This window comes from Pyrus communis, chromosome 2 (genome assembly GCF_041283825.1).
Source record: "Pyrus communis isolate YQ-2024b chromosome 2, ASM4128382v1, whole genome shotgun sequence".
Taxonomy (NCBI): domain Eukaryota; kingdom Viridiplantae; phylum Streptophyta; class Magnoliopsida; order Rosales; family Rosaceae; genus Pyrus; species Pyrus communis.
The window spans coordinates 20659823-20679478 of record NC_142566.1 but is presented as its reverse complement, the minus strand read 5'-3'; the positions used below and the strand labels follow the sequence as shown (position 1 = coordinate 20679478).

The window sequence follows — 19656 nt, the reverse complement described above, 5'->3', positions numbered from 1 at the left end:
TTATTTTTAGCTAGCTTTTGCACATGTTCTTCATCAAATCTTGTTTTACCCCTTGCATTTTATACTTTATCATTTTACCATTCTGTCTTCGTGCTTTACTGTACTCTCCATGCTTATATTGTCATACTTTACCACCTATAATCTTCTTCCATGTCCCAGTTTAACCTATTTCTTCAAATAAGTTACAAGACTCGTCGTTTGTGTTGACGTGGCATGAGCAGTCTAGTCTTTTCAACTAGGCTGTTTGTGTGGCCTATAATATGTCATGTTAGTGGAATCCATGGATTAACATATGTGGGTTAAACTCAAATTAGTGTTCAATTTCTCTATATTAAGAGAAGAAAGGAAGAAGAAAATGTTGAATTTCAAGATTCGGGAGTAAATTCAAAGTTTTCGTATCCATATGCAACACTAAACTCACCAACATAATTGAAAAGACTAAATTGTCCATGCAACATTAACACGACGACTATTTTAACTTATTTGACGGAATTGCATGGTGTGATACATTCAGAATGAGTGCAGATGTTAAAAGGAGCTCAAGATTCTCCCCCCGGCGTTGCGGTCGGATGCCAAAAACAGACCAAATACGTAACGCGGTAAATAGAAAGAGAAGAAAATACCACAAATTATATTTCAAGTTCAAATCTTCACTCCTTCCACTAACTGAAAACGTACGCATCAAATTATTCCTAGTCATACGTACCAGGATACACGATACAACTCTAATGAAAAAATGCAAACTCAAAAGTTCTAATTAAGAGAGAATCTCAATAGATCACTTGGTAACACATTTAAGACAAACAACTAGCCCTCGTAGTCGCCCTGGCCGAACTTGTCCTCTGGATAAAACACTGCTACCACCTGATTGCCGCCAAATTTCCGGCCATTCAACCCCGTACGGGCTTTTGTGGAACCATCAGTATCTGCATACTCCAAAAACACCTGCCAATACAAGAATATTTTCAGCATGTAGAAGAGCAAAACCTGAGAATCAGATTTTCGAAACTAAATGTATTAATAACTAGATTCCAGACACGAAGACACAAACCTTCCCAACACCGGGGGCAAGTTCACCATCTGGTCTTGGACGCGGGATGATGACGTTCACTAATGCACCTGCAGATCAGTCAAAATCAAATAACTATTAAAAATAGACGACAACACAAATCTTAGATGAATTCAGCTAGAAGGTTATGGAGGCTTCTGTCTGAATGTTAACGCCTGATTCTTTATAGCAGAATGTGGGACTACAAAAAGGGCTGTAAAACAGAAAGATAACGACAAAAAGAAAAGAGAAAATCAATACCGCAATAAACTTTGTAGGTTAATCAGAAAAAACCAACAAAAAAAGAACAGTGAAATTAACAGCGAGTGATGGTAACTTACCAAACTTTTCGCCTTCAAGCCTCATGTCTTCCAAGATATCATCATACTCGGTATCGTCCCTAAGCTCATCTGCAGTTACTACCTGAGTTAAACATACAACCTTGGTGGCGACAGAACCAGGCGGTTGCAACAGCATGAACCTCTGCAAAAGAAACAAACACCTCAAGACGTTAAACCAAACCCAGATTAACTAAACTTTCTGAAAATTATTAATTTAAGCCAATTTAAAAGTATAGTTTAGTCTAACTTAACACCTATTAGGGGAAAAAATTAGCACTTTCACTCTTACCTGCAATGCAATTTGCTGCTGTGCGTGCAACAGAACGCTCTCTTGCTCAGGTTTGGGCTGGTTGGCACCTTGGTTAGCACGCCTAACTGTAAGCGTCTTGTCGCCCATTTTAATACCGTTCAGCGCTGCACAAGCTATGTCTGTAACTGAAAGGTCTTGGTAAACACAAAAGGCATAGCCTTTTGAGTTTCCTGTTTCCCTGTCTTTCACTAAATCAAAACCACGAAGGGGTCCAAAGGACTCGAGTAACTCCTTGATCTGTGCTTCTGTGAAGTAATATGGCAGCCCACCAACAAATATGCGGTCAGGGCCCTCAAGCCCACCAGCAGAACCCGGTGTAAGCCCCACAGCAGCCAGGTTCAGATTGGGATTGGGCTGGCTTGGACCGAGTGTTGCAGCCAGAGATGGGTTGTAATCACTAGGTCTCCGTACCTTAACAGGGGCTCCCTGTAGCAATTGTCCAAAAACAAAAGAAGGGAATAGTCAATACTATGAACGTGAAGTTAATCCAAAATGATTAAGTCAATCATACATGGATATAAATGAAAGGAAGGATTAGAAATACCTCAAAAATAATTCCATCCAGAGCCATTGCATTGCTAGCCTCTTCAACCGATCTCATCTCCACAAAAGCAAATTTCTTTTCATGGTTTATGTAGACATTGACAACAGCATCTCCTGCACAAAACAAGTAAAACAACAATTAGGTGATCAACTAAAGGGAAGGACTTTATTATACCAATTTGAATGCAAACATCAATATACCTGGGCCAGCAGTGTTCCCTCCAATTGCAGCCATAACTTGGCTGAAAAATGTAGCAACAGACTGCAAATGACAGAAAAAACCACATTAACCGTAGGAAAGTGTAAGCTTGAGTACACATTAAAACATAGTGTTCATGTTGAACGAAAGGTAGATAAGCAAAAATAATAAATGGTAAAGGTGAGTTGAGTAAACCTGTTCGTTTGCTGTGGGAGGAAGCCCTCCAACGTACACTCGTCGGGCATGCCTAGTAGCCTGATAAGTATAAATAAAGAACAATTAATGTCAGCACATGTTACAATTAGGGAGTAGTGGGATGTACTGATACAAACTAAAAAAATTAATCTCAATCATGGCAACCTGTTGAGTCATTGCCTGAACAGGCATAACTGGAAGGGGTGCAAACTGCTGTGCGCACAAATAAAACATAATATTAGTGAAACTCAAGCATACTGAGATGTATGGATCGCAAGGGGAAAGTAAGAGCAAGAGAGAGAGTGAGAGATACCTGACCGGTTGACAGAGGGAACATGTTTGGGAACATCCCTGGAATGGTAGGACTAGTCCCAGGAATTTGCCCTGCAAAGAAAATTGGATCACATGCAATCATCAAAGAACTACCACATTAAAACTACTTAAATGTTACTGCCAAATGACTCCTCCGCCACTTCATTTCCATGCAAACTCATTGGGTTAAGCAATATCCGGACCTTCAATTTATATAGTTTACCAGAGGAGGTGAAAGAAATATATCATTTACAAGTTCTGGGGGAAATATTTGTAAGACTACCAAAAAAGGCAATGCCGGTTGACAACGAACAAGATCCATCAAACCGGTGCACTGATTCCTCCGTGTACATAAAAGCTACAGAAGTCGGCTCACACCCATTGTCATCACAGTGGGGCAAGTAGTCCAACATTGCCTTCTTACAACAAAGGACAAGACAGAGAAACAAAACAACAAAAACACCAAAAACCAAAAAAACCAAAAGATCTCTCAGTCCCAGAATTATTTCACCAAGTAAACAATAAAAATATTGGAACCTTTCCAGAGACCACAGCTTTATAAAGGCTATATGCACAAGGGAAGGAACAAAATATACCTTACCAAAATAACACCATGCAATTGGATATGAACTTTCCACACTAGTCCAACAAAGAGAAAAAACAGTTAAACAAAATATAACAATCCCAAGTCTAGAAGAATAAATGTACCTGCTGCAGCAACAGCAGCACCAGCTAACATTGCAGAAGCAGGAGGTGCCATGTCAAAACCGCTAATCCTTTTGCTGCAAGCCGTTAGTGTCAGGATACCAAAAACAAAGACAACATAAAAGAGACAACTTAAAGGCATGAGACTAGAAAACCTACATTCTACAAAACGTTATTATCACAGTTCCACAGAAAAAATAATATCACAAAATTATTGTCTCGCCCCAAACTTATACCAACATGAAACTCATACACAAGAAATCGCGACTATAAATTTCATAGAAGTTAATAGTTCACTACCTACCTAAAATGGTATCTGTAGGTATACATTTGGGGAGAGACAGGCATTCATTATCCAGTGTGGTGGTGAAAAGTGGGGTTATCTACATCCCAAGACAAATGAAACAGAACCAATCTTTCACCACTAGCTAATGCATAGTCAAGCATTAGGAATAAAGATGGCAAATAAACAAAATTACAAACAAGAACTTGGCTAAAGAGACCCAAACCCAAATAATGAAAATATTTAATGAAAAGAACTCATCAACCAAGTGTTTATTCCAAAAATACTTAGGATTTGCCGCAAAAGTTAGGAGTCCTTTGCTAACCTCTCATAAAGAAAAAATACCTTTTTGAGCGTGAACGAGAACGTGACCTCGATCTGGATTTGTGCTCAGATCTAGCTCTTGAACGAGAACGGGACTTGTGCCTATGCCTATCCTCTCTGTCTCTGTCATAATCCCTCCGTCTGTCAAATCATTGCATAAATTATAATAGTAAAAGGACAAAAAGAATCTCAAAGATTCACCAGATTAATTAGCATAATAGTTATATAGCAGTATAAAAATTCCAAATTGCACAAATTGCATCAAACTCAGTTGATAATTACACAACCAAGTTCCTCATCTGCTAACAGAATATTCATTTAAAGGTAGACAACGAATCAAAATTGGTCATACCTATCAGAGTCCCGGGTACGGTAGTGATCATCGTCGTCGTCGTCCTTGTCTCTCCGTCGCTCACTTCTCTCGCGATCCCTGTGGCGGTCTCTGTGATGACGATCGCGATCCCTGTCCCGGTCCCTTTCTCTTTCTCTATCACGATCCCTATCCCTAACCCTATCTCTGTCCCTATCCTTGTCCTTGCTTCTCCCCCTGTCTCTATCTCTGTCCCGGTCCCGATCCCTGTCCCTTTCCCTATCTCTGTCCCTCTCCTTATCACGCCCTTTATCTCTATCCTTTTCTCTGCTCTTGGAAGATTCTCTCTCGTAATCACGAGATTCATGCTGCAAAAGAGACAATTCAATCAGTGTATTGTAAATTAAACGATGAAATCAAGTTAATATACACCCTTTCAGCAAAGATACTTCAACATAATTATTTTACCAGATGAAATATGTACATTTTAGTGTTATTAAATATCAAAGTGTCCTCCCACCTATAACAGAATACATAACTGCGACAGTTGTGTGTAAGTATAAGAGAATTGTACAGCACAATCCCGACACAGCCAAAGCAAGAACATCTTTTGCAATGTACATCATCATATCTATACTAAAATGCATAATTGCAACAATTGTGCACAAGTATGAGAGAATTGTACACAAGCATTAAACATCTATAACCAAATAGGCAAGAGACATAAACCAGTTTAACAAACCCTGATTAACAGATAATTCTATGCAGAAACCTTGTCCTAAAAAACCCCAAACCCCAAAATTCACTAGCCAAACACAAATTCAAAGCTGAAAACGAGTAGATCATACAAAGACAGAAATTCGGATGAAAAAAAAGATACACACAGAATTCAATATATTCAAAGAACCCTAATTTAACACCCAATCTAACTTACCCAAACTAAACCCTAAAACACTCTAGTAAACGCGACCTCTTCCAATCGATCTTACAATTGAGTAATACTACGTGTACCTGAGATTTGGAATCGCTGTAATCGTCGGCACCGCCGTGGACGGCAGCACGAGGTTGGGGAGAGGAACCGCCGTCGGCGTAGGTGCCAGCGTCCTCTCCGTTCCCATCGTACCTCCCTTCGTATTCCGTCATCATAGGTTTCCGCTGTCTCGCAGTTGAAGCCTCGATGTTGCAATCTTACTTGGTGTTCGTTTCTCGGGAAGATTGTCTGCGATAAGCGACTCTGAGCGAGCGCTGAGAAATCTAGGGCTCGAGAATTTGGGCTTTTTCTCCCTTTTATAGACCTCCAAGGTAAAAGTGGTCGCGAGTGGATGGGATTACTGAAGGCGGTAAATTTAGGGTTTGTTTGGTATTGTATTTGAAATTTTTTATCATTTCTCAAAATGTTTTTTTTTAAATAATTTTTTTTAAGATTAAAATACTTGATTGGTTTACGATTTAAAAATTTTAAATTTTACGACTTAAACTAGAAAAAGAGATCTAAAAAGAGAGGGATCGCAAGAGAGAGAAAAATGAGAAAGGAGAAAAGAAAGTAAGAAATGGTTGAAGGTTAGAGAAGGAAGAGAGAGGATCAGACGAGATAGAGATGAAGATGAGTGAGAGAAAGAACCGAAAGAATGAAGAAGAGACAAATAAGGTAAAAAAAAATGAGAGAGAAAGTAGAAAAGAGAGAGATTTGGAAGAAGAGAGGAGGAGGGGAAAAAATAAATAAATGAGTGAGTTTAAGTTTAAAAACTCTAAAACCGAACTCAAGACTAACTTGAAAATACGATTGAGAATAGACTATATTTTTAAGGCATAAAACTTGATAATTGTTTTTTAGTTTAAAAAGTTGAATTCAAGTATAGTACAAAACATGTCTATAGGTTCTCATCCATATTTTTTTCTCCTATATTGATTAAAACCTTATTTCTTTTCAGTTTTTAATCAAGGTCCTTAGATTTTAATAAACATCATTAATTATTTCAATAATAAAATATGGGAAATGTTATTGGCACTCCAAAAATCTCATTCTATACTCCTCATAAGTGTATTTTTCTTTCCAAATATAGAAAATTTGGAGTGTAGAATGAGATTTTTGGAGTGCCAATAACAATTCCCTAAAGTATTTTTTTATTTCTAAACATATTCATTTAGTGTTAAACACTTGGTATGTTCATATTTATGGCTAAAATTGTTTATCATATATTTTTATTTTTAGTTTGTACCCATTTTTAATTTGCAGCCCTTTTTTTAATTTGTACCCATATAATAATTCCTTTTTGTGCCCATATTTTTTTAACTTTTATTTGTATTTGTACCCATACTTTTTAATTTATTTGTACCCATTTTTAATTTTGCTAAATGTACCCATGCTAATTATTTTATGTTTTAGAATATATCAATAGTTATCTTAAAAAATATGTTAATTATTATGTGGGTACATTATTTTTTATTTTTTTGCTATACTTTTTGTGAATATTACTCTAAAATTGATTTTTAACTATTTATTATATTTAAAAAAAATTATTTGAATTTGTTTAGATTTCATAATTTGTGGGACATTAAATGCATAAATGCATGAGTTAAATCTCTTAAATGATGCTAAGGACCCCGATAAAAATATTTAAACAAACAAAGTTTATGATTTCTATTTTTATATAATTTTACTGTTGTTATATGTTTTTTACAATATGTTGTAGCCGGTAATATTTAAGTGAATTTTTGGCAATATTTGAAGAGGTGCTTTATAAAATTAATAATTATGAATTTGTTTGCTAAATTTGGCTATAAATGATAAATTATTATCTCACACGTGTAATTTCACTTAATTTTAGTTAATTTTATTTTAAAATTTTTAAAAAATAATATTTAATGTGGAAGTTATCTAGAGTTAGGTGAGAAGATACATGACAAATGATTAAGAGTATGATGAACATATACCATTGTTATGGTGATGAACAAAAATGCTCCCTTAATACTCATTTTTTAATCACTTATCTGATGTGGTAAGTGATGTGTACATGTCACGTCAATTAATGAATCTAATGATTGAATGTTGATTGTATCATTTATTTTCACATGACTCTCAAAGTAAACTCTCCATCGACTCTTCGCCACCTCATGTGTTTTGCACAAGGTTTTATAATGTTGGAACCAAAACTGCACCAAAAACTTGAAGTGGTAGAGAGTTCATGGAGTTCCACTTTTAAGAGTCTTCTTAGCATTTCCCGTTCTACCAAATCACCAATATGGTTTAAAATATGAACTCCCTAACATTTACTCTTAATGTAATCTCTCTAACATTTACTCTTGATGAAATAAATGCTTATACCTTAAGATTAATCAAATAAAAAGTGGGATGACAAGGACAACTTAGATGATCATAGTAAGAGATGACGGACTAAACTGCTAAGTTTGGAACATATAAAAACCAAACTGATGAGTTGATAAAACATAAGAGACCATACGTGGTTCCTCTTTTGGCCACCATAATTATCATTTAAAAAACTAATGAAAATAACTTGAAAACTTTAAGTTTTAATGATAAAGGTAAAATAAATAGTACCAAAATTGACTTTTTAGTGTAAAAATATGATTTTTCATTAAAATAAACAGTACTGTAGATTTTTCGTTAAAACTCCCTTTAAAAATACACGCTCACACAAACAAAGTTAGATTTAACGTAATTATCCCGCCGTTTGAAAAGTCACACGCGCAAGCGCTCGCATACACCATCCAATCTTCAGTATTGATCGTGGGATTCGCCATCCGATCACATGTACGGTGGTGTGGCTTCAGGACTGCCATATTTTGAATGACGTTACTTGAAATTCTTGCACAAGTAGGAGGAAGCGTATGAAAAATTCCGATACAGTGGCAGATGAACGTGGCTTTAAATTGTAATCTTTTCTTCTTTCATTGATAATAGAACAACGATTTACGACGACAAAATTTCATGTCAAGTAAGTGTCTGCACAAAACTATCATTCTACGATTCTAGTATTATACTATGAGTCTACGACCATATACTCACTGGGAAAGGAAAGAACAAATCAATCTGGTAGCTTGCTTTCCGTTAAACCGTGAATAAATTTCATCACGTTTCCAAAATTCAGTTTCCGCCATCACCCTTTTTTAAGACCCATGAAGAACCGCTGGACACGCAGAACTCATTAATGACCTGCACAAGAAAGCAACTTGTATTAAGAAATTATCACGAGAAATCGTATTACAGGCCAATGCTGCATTCAGCACTGATACACCATTCACCAAACATCGCAATAACCTGGAATACTTAATGAAACCATGATTCTGAAAAGAAACACATCGCAATAACCTGGAATACTTAATGAAACCATGATTCTGAAAAGAAACCGATGTGTTTGCAGGCTGCTGATACATAAGAACCATCGAGTGGTTCAAGAACAGAGTTGGAAACGTAGGGCAGCAAGAAGAAGACGACAATGGTCTGGTTTAGGTTTTTGGAGCCTAGGGTCTTCTAAATTTTAATTTGTTGAGGAACATGTCGCAAGATTGGAGAAAGAAATTGTGTTAGGTAACCTGACAACCAATGTAAAACTCTGTCGAATCGCAAACATGAAATAAAACTGACCTTGCTGAATTCGTTAGCAGTGAATTCCTTTCCAAGAGAAATCTTAGTTGCTTCAGAAACCTCACCCCTTTTAAGCTTAGCATTAGGTCCTTTTGCGCATAGAAGATCCATTACAACCTTCCTGCAAGAACAAACTCAAACTTAAGTTAAAAAAGAGTAGAACTTATTACTTTACGACAATTTTAATGAAGGGAATCTTGCTTATTCTGAAATCACACAGGAACCATACACAGCACAACATCATCATAGTTGCTATTAAGTATTCAAGTGATTCTCAAAACCTCTTCTGGTAATATGTCAAAGCCCCAGTGAAGGTGCACAACATTGTATGCTTTTGGGACTAAATAATTTAAAAATAGAAGGAAACGGGAACAACCTCAATTTGTCATGCTCTGGGTGATCTGGTGATGATTTCAAGACATACGAACCATGTATGTCTATCGCAATTTCACTTATTACTTTCTGCAGCTCATGTGGAGGAGCCTGAACTCCATATTGTGCAGCTGTCACTTTTTTACTTCTAGGATCAACCTTTGGAAGAGTAGATGTTCTGACTGCCAGATCACTTAATCCTCTACGTATCAGTTGAAAGCTGCCCACAAAATGACAAAAATCAAGACGACAAGAATGAGAGAATGACTTCCAATTTTACTGATAGCATTATCGCATTAAGAACAAAGAGCATTAGTAATGTAAAGTCTACATCGCCGTGTAGGGCAATAAAAACACTTCTTAAGATGATTCAACTACGAATAATAAGAAAGTACTGTTTGATTATTATTAAACTTTCCAAATAGAGCAACACTAGGGAACAACCATTATGCAGGATGAGGATCCTCTTAGGATACTCTTTGTGGGGATCCTAGGGATCCTCACATCCTAGCTGTTCATCGTACATCGTGCGGCCAATTTTCATTAGGTACTATTTGTGTTTAATTTTAAATAAAAATATTCAAAATGATTTCTGACCACACGATGTACGATGAACGACTAAGATGTGAGGATCCCTAGCATCCCCACAATTTAGATCCTAATGGGATCCAAATCCCATTATGCGGTCGTATTACGCAGAACTAAAAATTTCAAAACAAAACAAAAGATGAAAAAGATAGTCTTGAAAACTTCGAAAACTTACTTGCAAACCTTGTGTTCTTGAAAAACCTCCTTTATAGCCTCTTGTAGAGCTGCTCGAGTTTCATCTGACATGGTTCTTCCCCCTGTGTGAACTTCGCTTGCAGCTTTTGTCGTACCTTTATCAGAATTCAGTGGTTTGCCACGCGTAGTAGTCATACTAGCACTCTTCATATAACGGTCAGTATTAGATTTAAAGGCTATCCTCAACTTTTCTTCAATCCTTTCCCAGTTTTGTTCTTGGGTTTTAACAATGTCCGGGTAGCGTTCCATGAAAGACATATCTGGTTGCTCTTTGAATTTCCAATCTTGAGTGGAAGGTCTTGAGACAGCTAATATTCTAAGGGATTCATACACATGAGTTCTAATGCCCTCTTGGAGGTCTAGCTGTGAATTTCTGATTACAGGATTCTTCCGAAATAAATTCAGGATGTAATTTCTAGCTGTCTGCCGATCTTTATGATCTTTAGTTGATATATGATTTGTATCCAAGCCTTTATCATCTTTATTTGGATATAATAATAAGGTTTTTGGAACCCAAAGACCAGAGGACAGCAACAACTGAGCATGCTTCTGAAGAACATCCAGAAGTTCTTCCGCAGTGTGATCGGGAGCAAAGTACTTCTTAAGATCACTGAACCGGCGTGCTACAGGTTCCTGTTGTGGGACAATTATGGTTTCATTGTCACGACTTCAAGAAATTTTGAACTATAATAGAAAAATTAGCTATTTTCCATATGATGGAAACAATGCTGATAAGTTTGAAAAATTAGCTTCAAATTTACCACTATATCATCAAAACATTAATTTGTGGCTTCAGTAATTGCAACAAACCTCAACAATCAACTTCTTGATACGCTCTTCCAGAGGCAGGGAAAGCAGAGACCTAAAATGACAAGCAGAATGGGATTAACATAGTATATACTTTGATCATTGTTTATCTGGCCAGCGACCAGGTGGTATTTGTGCAAATTTCTCTTTTATAAAAGTGGGGAAAAATTGATAATCATCATACCTATTTGAAAATTAAAGATAATGCCTCCAAAAAGAACTTAATACAAGGAAATAAAATATTATAATTTCCACGATGTTAAAGTGAAATCAAATGAAAGAACTCAATAATATAAAAATGACCGCACCTTCTTGAAGAACCTTCGCACGTTCTAGGACACAAGGAGTCAACATAGTCATGCCTTCAAATAACAAAAGTCAAACATTGTAATTAGCACATCTAAAGCTTTTAAAGAACGGAAGGAAAGGTAAGTACTAGGAAGGAAAAATAAGAACATACGGGCTCATTGTAAATTGTATAGGTGAACTTTCTTGCCCCACCATCTTCTGTAAATATCTGGCCGAGAAGTCACTTTCTGAGCTATGATACCGAAGTGGAACCCAACTCTGGAAGATACAGTGGAGAAAATAGATATCATACATTATATATTCGTATAAATTATCACAACCAATCTAATAAAATCAACCGCTCTAGCTCCTCCTGGACCATTACAGATACTCAAACATTTACAAAACTAAGCACATATTTGCCTTCCGGTATAAACAAAAACAAAATCCACAGCATTAATTTCTGGGAATGGTAGAAAAAGATAAAAAAAGCAATAAGAATAAAAAATCCTGTCAATGTCAAATAACCAATCAACAAAGTCAACCACAGTTGTCAATGTTTCAAAATCACTAAAATGGCATGTTTAATGATTGCTAATGTGGCATGTTTAATGATCCTGACATGTTTTTAATGTCAGGGAGAACAAATGTCCAGTTTTTCCACCTGTGACAGTAAGAAGATTTGTACCTATGTCAGGCAAATAAAGAATGACCACCGGAATACTTTTTTTTTTTTCAACAAACGATATTATCTACACTTAAGGGGAGGGGATGGGCTAAGCCTCACAATGGGTAGCAATAATGTGGTTCAAATTTGCCTTTGTTGAGAATCAAACCTAAGACCTCTCACTTATAAGTGAAGAAGAATACCACTAGGTCGTACGTGATTTTCTATTGTTCCAATTTAATTCACCAACAATAAATTTCTCCAGTTTCATGACCAAAAACATAAACCACGAAAAATCCCATACATATCCTTTCACATGATTTATTAAGATTTGAAATGAAAACACAAGTTAAATGTTTGTTCTAAAGCCAACTAATGTGTAAGAAGATAAAGGACGTGGAGTACCCAATGCACTACACAAATCTTAAAGGGAAGATAAAGGACATGGAATAAACCATAAATAGCCAAAGGATTCAACAGAAATGAAAACGAAAGACTACCACATATACACTTATCTTAGGATAAATGAAACTTCTAACTTATAAGCTGCACTTACAAACAAAGCTTGATAATGTCATACTCAACTTAACAATCAAAATATCAATTTCTCATCTGACAGGAAAACAAGAAGCGAAGAATCATTTTTTCTCATTGATTGAGTTACCTGAAAGATATTAACTTTTTCACACGTAAACCAAAACAAAAAAGCAGAATAATAAAGACTCCACATCAAAAACAATAAAAAGAAACAATAATCAAAAGAGAACACTTGTAATGGCTGATGACATCAAACATTATTATGCTAACATATAGTAATATTTTCTCCTAAGGAACCCAAAATGCACAAAAAACCACACTGGAACTGCTCATAAATAGCTTATATTGTTCATAGCCACCAGTTCAGAATATTAAACAAAGTTTGCAGATTATAAATAGTAACTTTCTCATACCTCTTCATCTTCAATTTTTTTCTCAGTTGAAGACTCCATCCGCTTGTTCTGAAACAAAATAGTCTCATAACATAAAATCAAGTCTTGTTCTGTAAACAGTCATGACTAAAAAAAGTGCCTGGTTATTGTAAATCTTAATGTAAATCCTGGGTAGATTTGATAAGTTCCAATAATACACAGAATCAGTCTACATGATAAAAAAATTCTTCACTAAAGTAAAGAGCCATAATTCTGTAACACAATATCAAATTGGACAGAGAGAAATACAGAGAGAACCTGCATCTTTGATGGACCAATAGATTTTTCTTGTCCAGAGTCTTCCAACTTAACTGTAACTTCTGCATCCCCTTTGACACTGTTCTTCCTTTTAGAGCCACCAGAGTTCAAATGAGCCAATGAGGGTCGAAGCTGCACAACCGCATGAACAGGATTCAAGTGTAACTGCAAAATGAAGAAAAAAAACAACAGTCTCACAATGTAAGATATTATAAATATAAAACTGAATTACTCTCATAAGAGATACTAAAAAGTTACTAATTATATGCAGCATGTGAGAGTAAGTTTAATTGGAATTAATAAATATATATTCTTAAACTACCAATAAAAAAGAGAGAACAGAAAGACAACTTTTTTTGCACTTGTCTAGACTCTGAACATTTCATTTCTGAGCAGAATTGCAGTTCTCATTTTCCATGTGTGAGAGAGGGCAGCCATGTCAGAGTCATATCAAGGATTAGAAAAACAAATTTGATCATACAACAATAAAAACCAAATGCATAATTTACATCCATCAAGCATTAGATGTTCGATCCAATCCCAAACAACAAAACTCATTCTTTGTGACCAACTTCATTTGGAACAGAGAGATAACATAAGGAGGAGCGGCACTTAGCATCTAAAATTTACACAGAATCCCTCGCAAGAAGAAGCTATATGGAAGCTTGAAATTGAACTTTGTTCAGGTCTGAAGGCCATTCAGTACTTATTTAAACCTAGCCAGCTTTCAATAAATTAACACCACTCAGAGTAAACACCACAACACTTCCTAGGTACATATTTCAACACTACTTGATCAAATATAAATAACACCCTTTTTGCTTTGCAAGTTCAATGACTGCACTCTCTTAAAAAAAAATTTCCAGTTTAGATCAACTGGAAGTGACTGGAAACTCAACTGCCCCACAAACTCTGGAACCATTCATAAACGTTTTACTTACTAAAACTTTACTTTGAGGGTAACAAGGGATGTGGTCTCGTCAAATGATCTTAATGACAAACAACCTTCATTAGAAGTGCTTGAGATCAGAAATTGCCTAAAAACTAAATCGTTTACAAACCTACAGTTGTTAATGTAAATCCAGCAACATTCAAGATTCAACATAAAACCCGAGGATGTTAAAGTTGATACCTTATTGTCCATCCAAACACCAACAGCATAGCCACTTGTGCCAGGCGGCTTCCATGTTGTAGACAAAGTCTGAAAATAAACACAACACAAATCCCCAACCCGCTTTACATTATATAACAGTGTAGGCAACAATGTCACAACATCCAAAACATACTCAAGCTATTGCTACAATGTTTATGCACAAAATTGACCTGCTTTGTCATTTTCAATCTACTAGCGCAATCTTCATCGAAATTCTTCGGGTCCCGATCGAGAGACAAATCAATCTCCATTTCTGAAGTGGCGGGGTTCAGCCTCACCTCCTCGCACCGGCTCTCCAACTCGTAAGGCCGCCACCACGGCCTCAGAGGATATTGCAATACATACAACTAACAACGAAAAAGATCAAAATTTTAGGCAAATCCTTTCCAAAAAACAAGAAATTAGAGCAACAGAGAGAAGAATGACAGACCTTAGAGTTGTCATCGATTTTCGGATTGAAGAAGACGTCGACTTCCCGCACGACCTCGTCTTCCAGTTCGTCTTCTTCCATAGGATCATCCTCTTTCGATACGTCGCCGTTTTCGGTTTTCAAACCGCCATTTGAGTCTTCGGCCTTCGGCGCGCTTCCTTCTTCTTCTTTCTTCTTCACAATCCGGGCGTCCAGATCTTCTCGTGAAGGTTTGAGCTCAGGCTCGGACTTCGGGACCGGTTCTTGTTTGGCGACGGGTTCGGATTTGGGTTTAGGCTTGGCCTTGGAGGACCGGGGCACGAACCGGTTGGGCCGGGAAGGGGCCTGGCTGGTCGCATCGAGGTCTTCGAGGTTCATCGTCGGCTACTCTGCGGTTCCTGTTTGTTCCGGTGAGCGGTGTTGGAGAGCGGAGCTGCGAGAGTGGGTTTTCGTGCGCAGTTCTTTTTAGGGGTTTTCGAGGGTGAAGTTTGCGTGGGGTTTTTATAAGTTTCGTACTCTTTAAATTCTATAATTACATTTTTGTTCAACGTAATTTAAATTGTTTGTCACTTTGGTCCGTGTTCTTTTAAGGGATCTTTTAATTACATTTGTTTGAAAATATAAGTTTGTATAAAAAGATACTAGATGAGGCGGTATAAAAAGATGGTAGTAGAAAGAAGTTGAAATGTCTTTATGATTTTTTTTTGGTTTATAAAAGGATGGACTATCGTGATGAAGTCATCAGCTAATCCTTTTAAAAATAAAAGATAAAAAATAAAAAGATACCAAAGGCACACATACTGTGTGTAAATATGAAAGATTTAAAATGATAAATATATGTCATTTAGTATTATGGTTTAGTGATATTCTTATTCACTTGTAAACGAGAAGTCATAGGTTCGATTGTCACCAAAGACGAATTTGAACCACATTATTGTTAGCGCATTATGAAGTTTATCCCATATCTCTCCCTTAGTGTATGTGATATCCCGTCCTTAAAATTATTATTTTATTTTATTATATTCTTGACGTATTTCGAATATTTGATTGGAACTAGTTCTTTATTTCTCCAAATTTGAGAAAAACGAAGTGAGGGTTACTTTAGTCATTTCCAATTTTCTCTACCTTTTCGGTCAACTCTTGAATTGGTTAGGTAGAGTTCGATTCCATGAGCGCGTAGGCGTAAACATATCTTATTTCCGAGTTCGAACGGAGAAGTTAGAGTCGTTTGAAATTGGTGGTATTTTGGTAATATTACCAAAATGCTATAAATGGGAGGAAAACCTCCAGAAAAGGGGGAGGGGTTTTCAGAAAATGGAAAATGGGTGCTGCCTAACCCGTTTTAGGGGGAATTCAACCCATAAACCCACCAAACTTGACCCGCCTGTATCTTTCTCATCCGAGCTCCGTTTTGGATGATCTTGGTGTCTATGGAAAGCTCTTGACGAGCCCTACATCTCTGTGATGTTAGATTTTCCCATTTATTTTCCATCTTTGCAGTTTGAGGTCGCAAAGTCCACGACTTTTCCGGCGGTTTTATCATTTTTCCGGCGATTCCGGCAACGATTTCCTTCGAGTGAGGTATGAAACTTCATCTACTCTTCATAATCTTCAAGTGGGTATGCTTAGTTTGTGTTTTCGTATTCATTTTAGAGTTGGGTGTTTAGAACCCTAGAAATCCGGTTTTCTCCGGTGAATTTGGACGGTTTCCGGTTAGAATTTATCGTCGGCCTAGTTGTGAAAAGTATTTCCCTTGTTGAGCTCTAGCTACCACGTAAATTTGAGCTCATCTAGTTAATGTTGAAATTCGGGGTTTGTAAACCCTCCATCTTGACTTCCACCGCGTGTGGCGGTGCATGGGATCGTTCACGAGTGTAGTCTAGGTTTCAAATACCTTCTAGTGACCATGTGAACCTATTTCTAGCTTGGTTTCCAAAGATTCAATTGTTTGGTGTGGTGATCAATTTGGACCGCCACTTGTTTGTGTGATTGACGACAATTCGATCATTGGATTATAATGAAACTTTAGTATGTTATCCCCAAAGCATAATGTGGACTTTGGGAAGTTATGGATCATAAATCTGATTTGCGGATTGTTGTGGACCCCATCGTTGACCGAGAATTGATTTATGGTCAACATGTCTCGAAATGTTCTAAATAATAAAATTAGTACTATGGGAGACTTAAGTGAAGTCTAATGGGCCTACATTGGTTAGACAGTGACTTGAACATATGTGATATGGTTATTACCTTGATTTCTTATTTGACTTGGTCTTATAATGTGATTCTATTGAAATGTGATTATATATATATATATATATATATATTTATTTATTTATATATATTTAGCCATAGACCTATGTTTATCAAACATGATTTGGCTTGTGTACTGATGATGATCGTGGTATGTGAATTGGCGTGCATATTCAAAAGGTGTTTGATTTACATAGATGGTATGTTATGATGAAATGTGAGTGACTTTAATATATGTGAATATGTGATGGTTTTATAATCATTTTTCCTATAAATTGTTAATTTTCATATTTAGCCAATGATATTGTTACATGAAGTGGGATTTGACGTGCATATTGGAAATATGGTTTGTTTTGTTTGATTGGCTTGATTTGATGAAGGTGAGGGCTAGTGGTGGACCGTTAACCCATTGTCATGGGGTTTGTTGCTTTGAAACATGTGTCAATGCTCGTTTCATTATTTCATTTCTTGTTTAGTTGATCCTTTATAACTTGAGCAACTTGATTCATATATTGTTTCATTGATTGGTAGTTATGCAATGTACTCCGCGATTCCGTTGAGTGATGGTCCGGAATCCTTCATACTCTACTCTGCGATTCCGTTGAGTGATGGTCAGGAATCGTATCTTGGTTTGGGTTCCATTGAGTGATGGTTCGGAATCCCTCTTACTCCGCGATCCCGTTGAGTGATAGTCCGAGATTGTATCCACATTAGTTCATTGAGTTTAGTTTGAGATTTTTGCAAAGGTGTAGGCTTTGGATGAACAATGTCGCTCTAATTCTACTTTCATTGTGTGTATGTGAATATGGGTGTGAGATGTTATAGTTGTTTGAAATGAACTTTTAGATGTCTGGGTGACTCCCTCGGAGTTTTCAAAAGTTGGGTATTGATTTCTTATGAAAGATTATATTCAAGGTTTATAAATTATGATTGATAGCTAGTTTTATTATTGTATCACATGCTTATTTTATTGTCCCTCACCCCAGCCTCTCAGCTTGTTTGGGTGCCTGATTTGCCAATGCACCAATTCCATAATATTGGCATTGACTTTACATATGACAGGTTTGGGTAGATTATGAGAAACCGCTTAATATTTTGGTTTCGTTGAGTGGTCCGGAACCCAATGTTGTTGGATTCCGTTGAGTGGTCCAGAATCCTTGCTCTTGTTCATTCCGTAAGGTGATCTTATAATCCTAAATTCGAGTAGATGGGAATTACCCACAATAGATATTGTGAAAATAAATTAGAATTACCATGTCATTATTCTTAACCCAAATTGAGAATTATGTAGAGTTCTTTAATTAAATTCGTGAAATGATATGTTATCTCACTGATTGATTAACGTAATTAATTATTAATATTGTATTTCGTGATTCCTTGATATGTTACAAGCTATGTATTGAGATATAATGTTGGAAGTATAGTGATTAGTATGATGAAGTGAAATCTGATTTGACTTGTGTATTGGAAATGGTTGTGACATGTGATTGAAACGCATATTGAATTGCTTGGGAGATGGGAGGTCTAGTAAATGACTGATGACCCATTGTGATGTGGATTTTGCTCAATGTTGCTTCATTTCGTTGAGTTTCGTGAATTGGGTAACTTGAATCATGTCTTATTCCTTCGAGTCGTTGTTATGCTTCTTGGACTTCAGTTAAATTCGGTTGGGTGGTTTGGAACTGAGTTCTGTTTGGATACCGTTGAGTGCTGGTCCGGAATCCCCTTTGGAGCCTTGGTCCGTTGGGTGGTCCAAAATCCCCTTTTTCCAAAGATGCAGTCTTCAACTGAATTGTGTTGCTCTAGCCTTACGTTTCAACTTGTTGTATGTGTTATTGATGATGTGATGGTTGACATTATTGATTGATATGATTATAGAATGACGTTGGATATGAGTGTGGTTATCATGAGTATTTTAGTTGATTAATATTTCTAGAGAATCATGTGTACTTTGTTAATTCTTAACTATATTACACACTATGAAATGCGATTTTATGTGGAAAACGTGATGAATTACGTGATGGATGAAGTGGAAAGGTTAATCGTCATGTGGGATTGTTATGTTGGATATCATGGTTATTGTTATGATTAGACTTATTGATAAATGTGACTAGAGAATGGTATTGTGCTTCGTTGGTTATTTGAAGTGATTAGACATAATGAAGTGATTAGAATGGTATTGTTATGATTAGACATAATGATTTATATATAGTTGGAGGGGAAATAATGTTTTTCAGATGGGTTTGTTATGTAACCCTGAGTCTAGTATTTTCATGCTTGTCAAGTTCTATTGATTGATGGAGAAATGTTATACCTTTCGACTTAATCGGACTGTGTTATATGTCAATTTTTGTGCATGACGAACTACGAATGGCTTGATCCCTGTTGATGGTACGTAGGTAGTCTAACGGGGAGGTTAAATGCAGCCATAAAACATATGAAAAATAACTATGCGATTCGATTTTTGAGTTGTGCTTGCCCATATCCCGGAGGTGGGATATGATAGATACGGATTTTTTGAT

The 19656-nt window shown here is 36.5% G+C and overlaps 2 protein-coding genes across 11 annotated transcripts; both read right to left on the bottom strand.

The window, feature by feature from the left end:
- Positions 1 to 604: 604 nt before the first annotated feature.
- Positions 605 to 5907, bottom strand: LOC137746848 (splicing factor U2af large subunit A). Of its 10 annotated transcripts, none has more exons than XM_088686189.1 (15): positions 5582 to 5831; positions 4613 to 4938; positions 4282 to 4401; positions 3657 to 3730; positions 3545 to 3587; positions 3232 to 3364; positions 2950 to 3020; positions 2802 to 2849; positions 2637 to 2696; positions 2444 to 2504; positions 2244 to 2356; positions 1679 to 2125; positions 1390 to 1531; positions 1052 to 1119; positions 605 to 945 (listed from the first exon to the last, which is right to left on the bottom strand). In XM_088686189.1, exons 6-15 carry the CDS (start codon positions 3359 to 3361, stop codon positions 808 to 810), a joined length of 1278 nt encoding a protein of 425 aa, XP_088542315.1. In that variant the 5' UTR covers positions 3362 to 3364; positions 3545 to 3587; positions 3657 to 3730; positions 4282 to 4401; positions 4613 to 4938; positions 5582 to 5831; the 3' UTR covers positions 605 to 807. The 10 variants fall into 10 exon arrangements, 6 of the variants coding, with proteins under 6 accessions (XP_088542315.1, XP_088542319.1, XP_068342958.1 ...); XM_088686193.1 differs by having other exon boundaries at positions 2802 to 2846; positions 5582 to 5796; XR_011069911.2 differs by lacking the exons at positions 3232 to 3364; positions 3545 to 3587 and having other exon boundaries at positions 1052 to 1262; positions 5582 to 5907.
- A 2548-nt stretch (positions 5908 to 8455) lies between these two features.
- On the bottom strand, positions 8456 to 15411 carry LOC137748834 (uncharacterized). Its single transcript, XM_068489023.2, has 12 exons — positions 14903 to 15411; positions 14643 to 14819; positions 14452 to 14520; positions 13320 to 13484; positions 13044 to 13091; positions 11599 to 11705; positions 11447 to 11500; positions 11142 to 11193; positions 10312 to 10964; positions 9553 to 9768; positions 9177 to 9297; positions 8456 to 8744 (listed from the first exon to the last, which is right to left on the bottom strand). Exons 1-12 carry the CDS (start codon positions 15257 to 15259, stop codon positions 8676 to 8678), a joined length of 2088 nt encoding a protein of 695 aa, XP_068345124.2. The 5' UTR covers positions 15260 to 15411; the 3' UTR covers positions 8456 to 8675.
- Positions 15412 to 19656: the final 4245 nt, after the last annotated feature.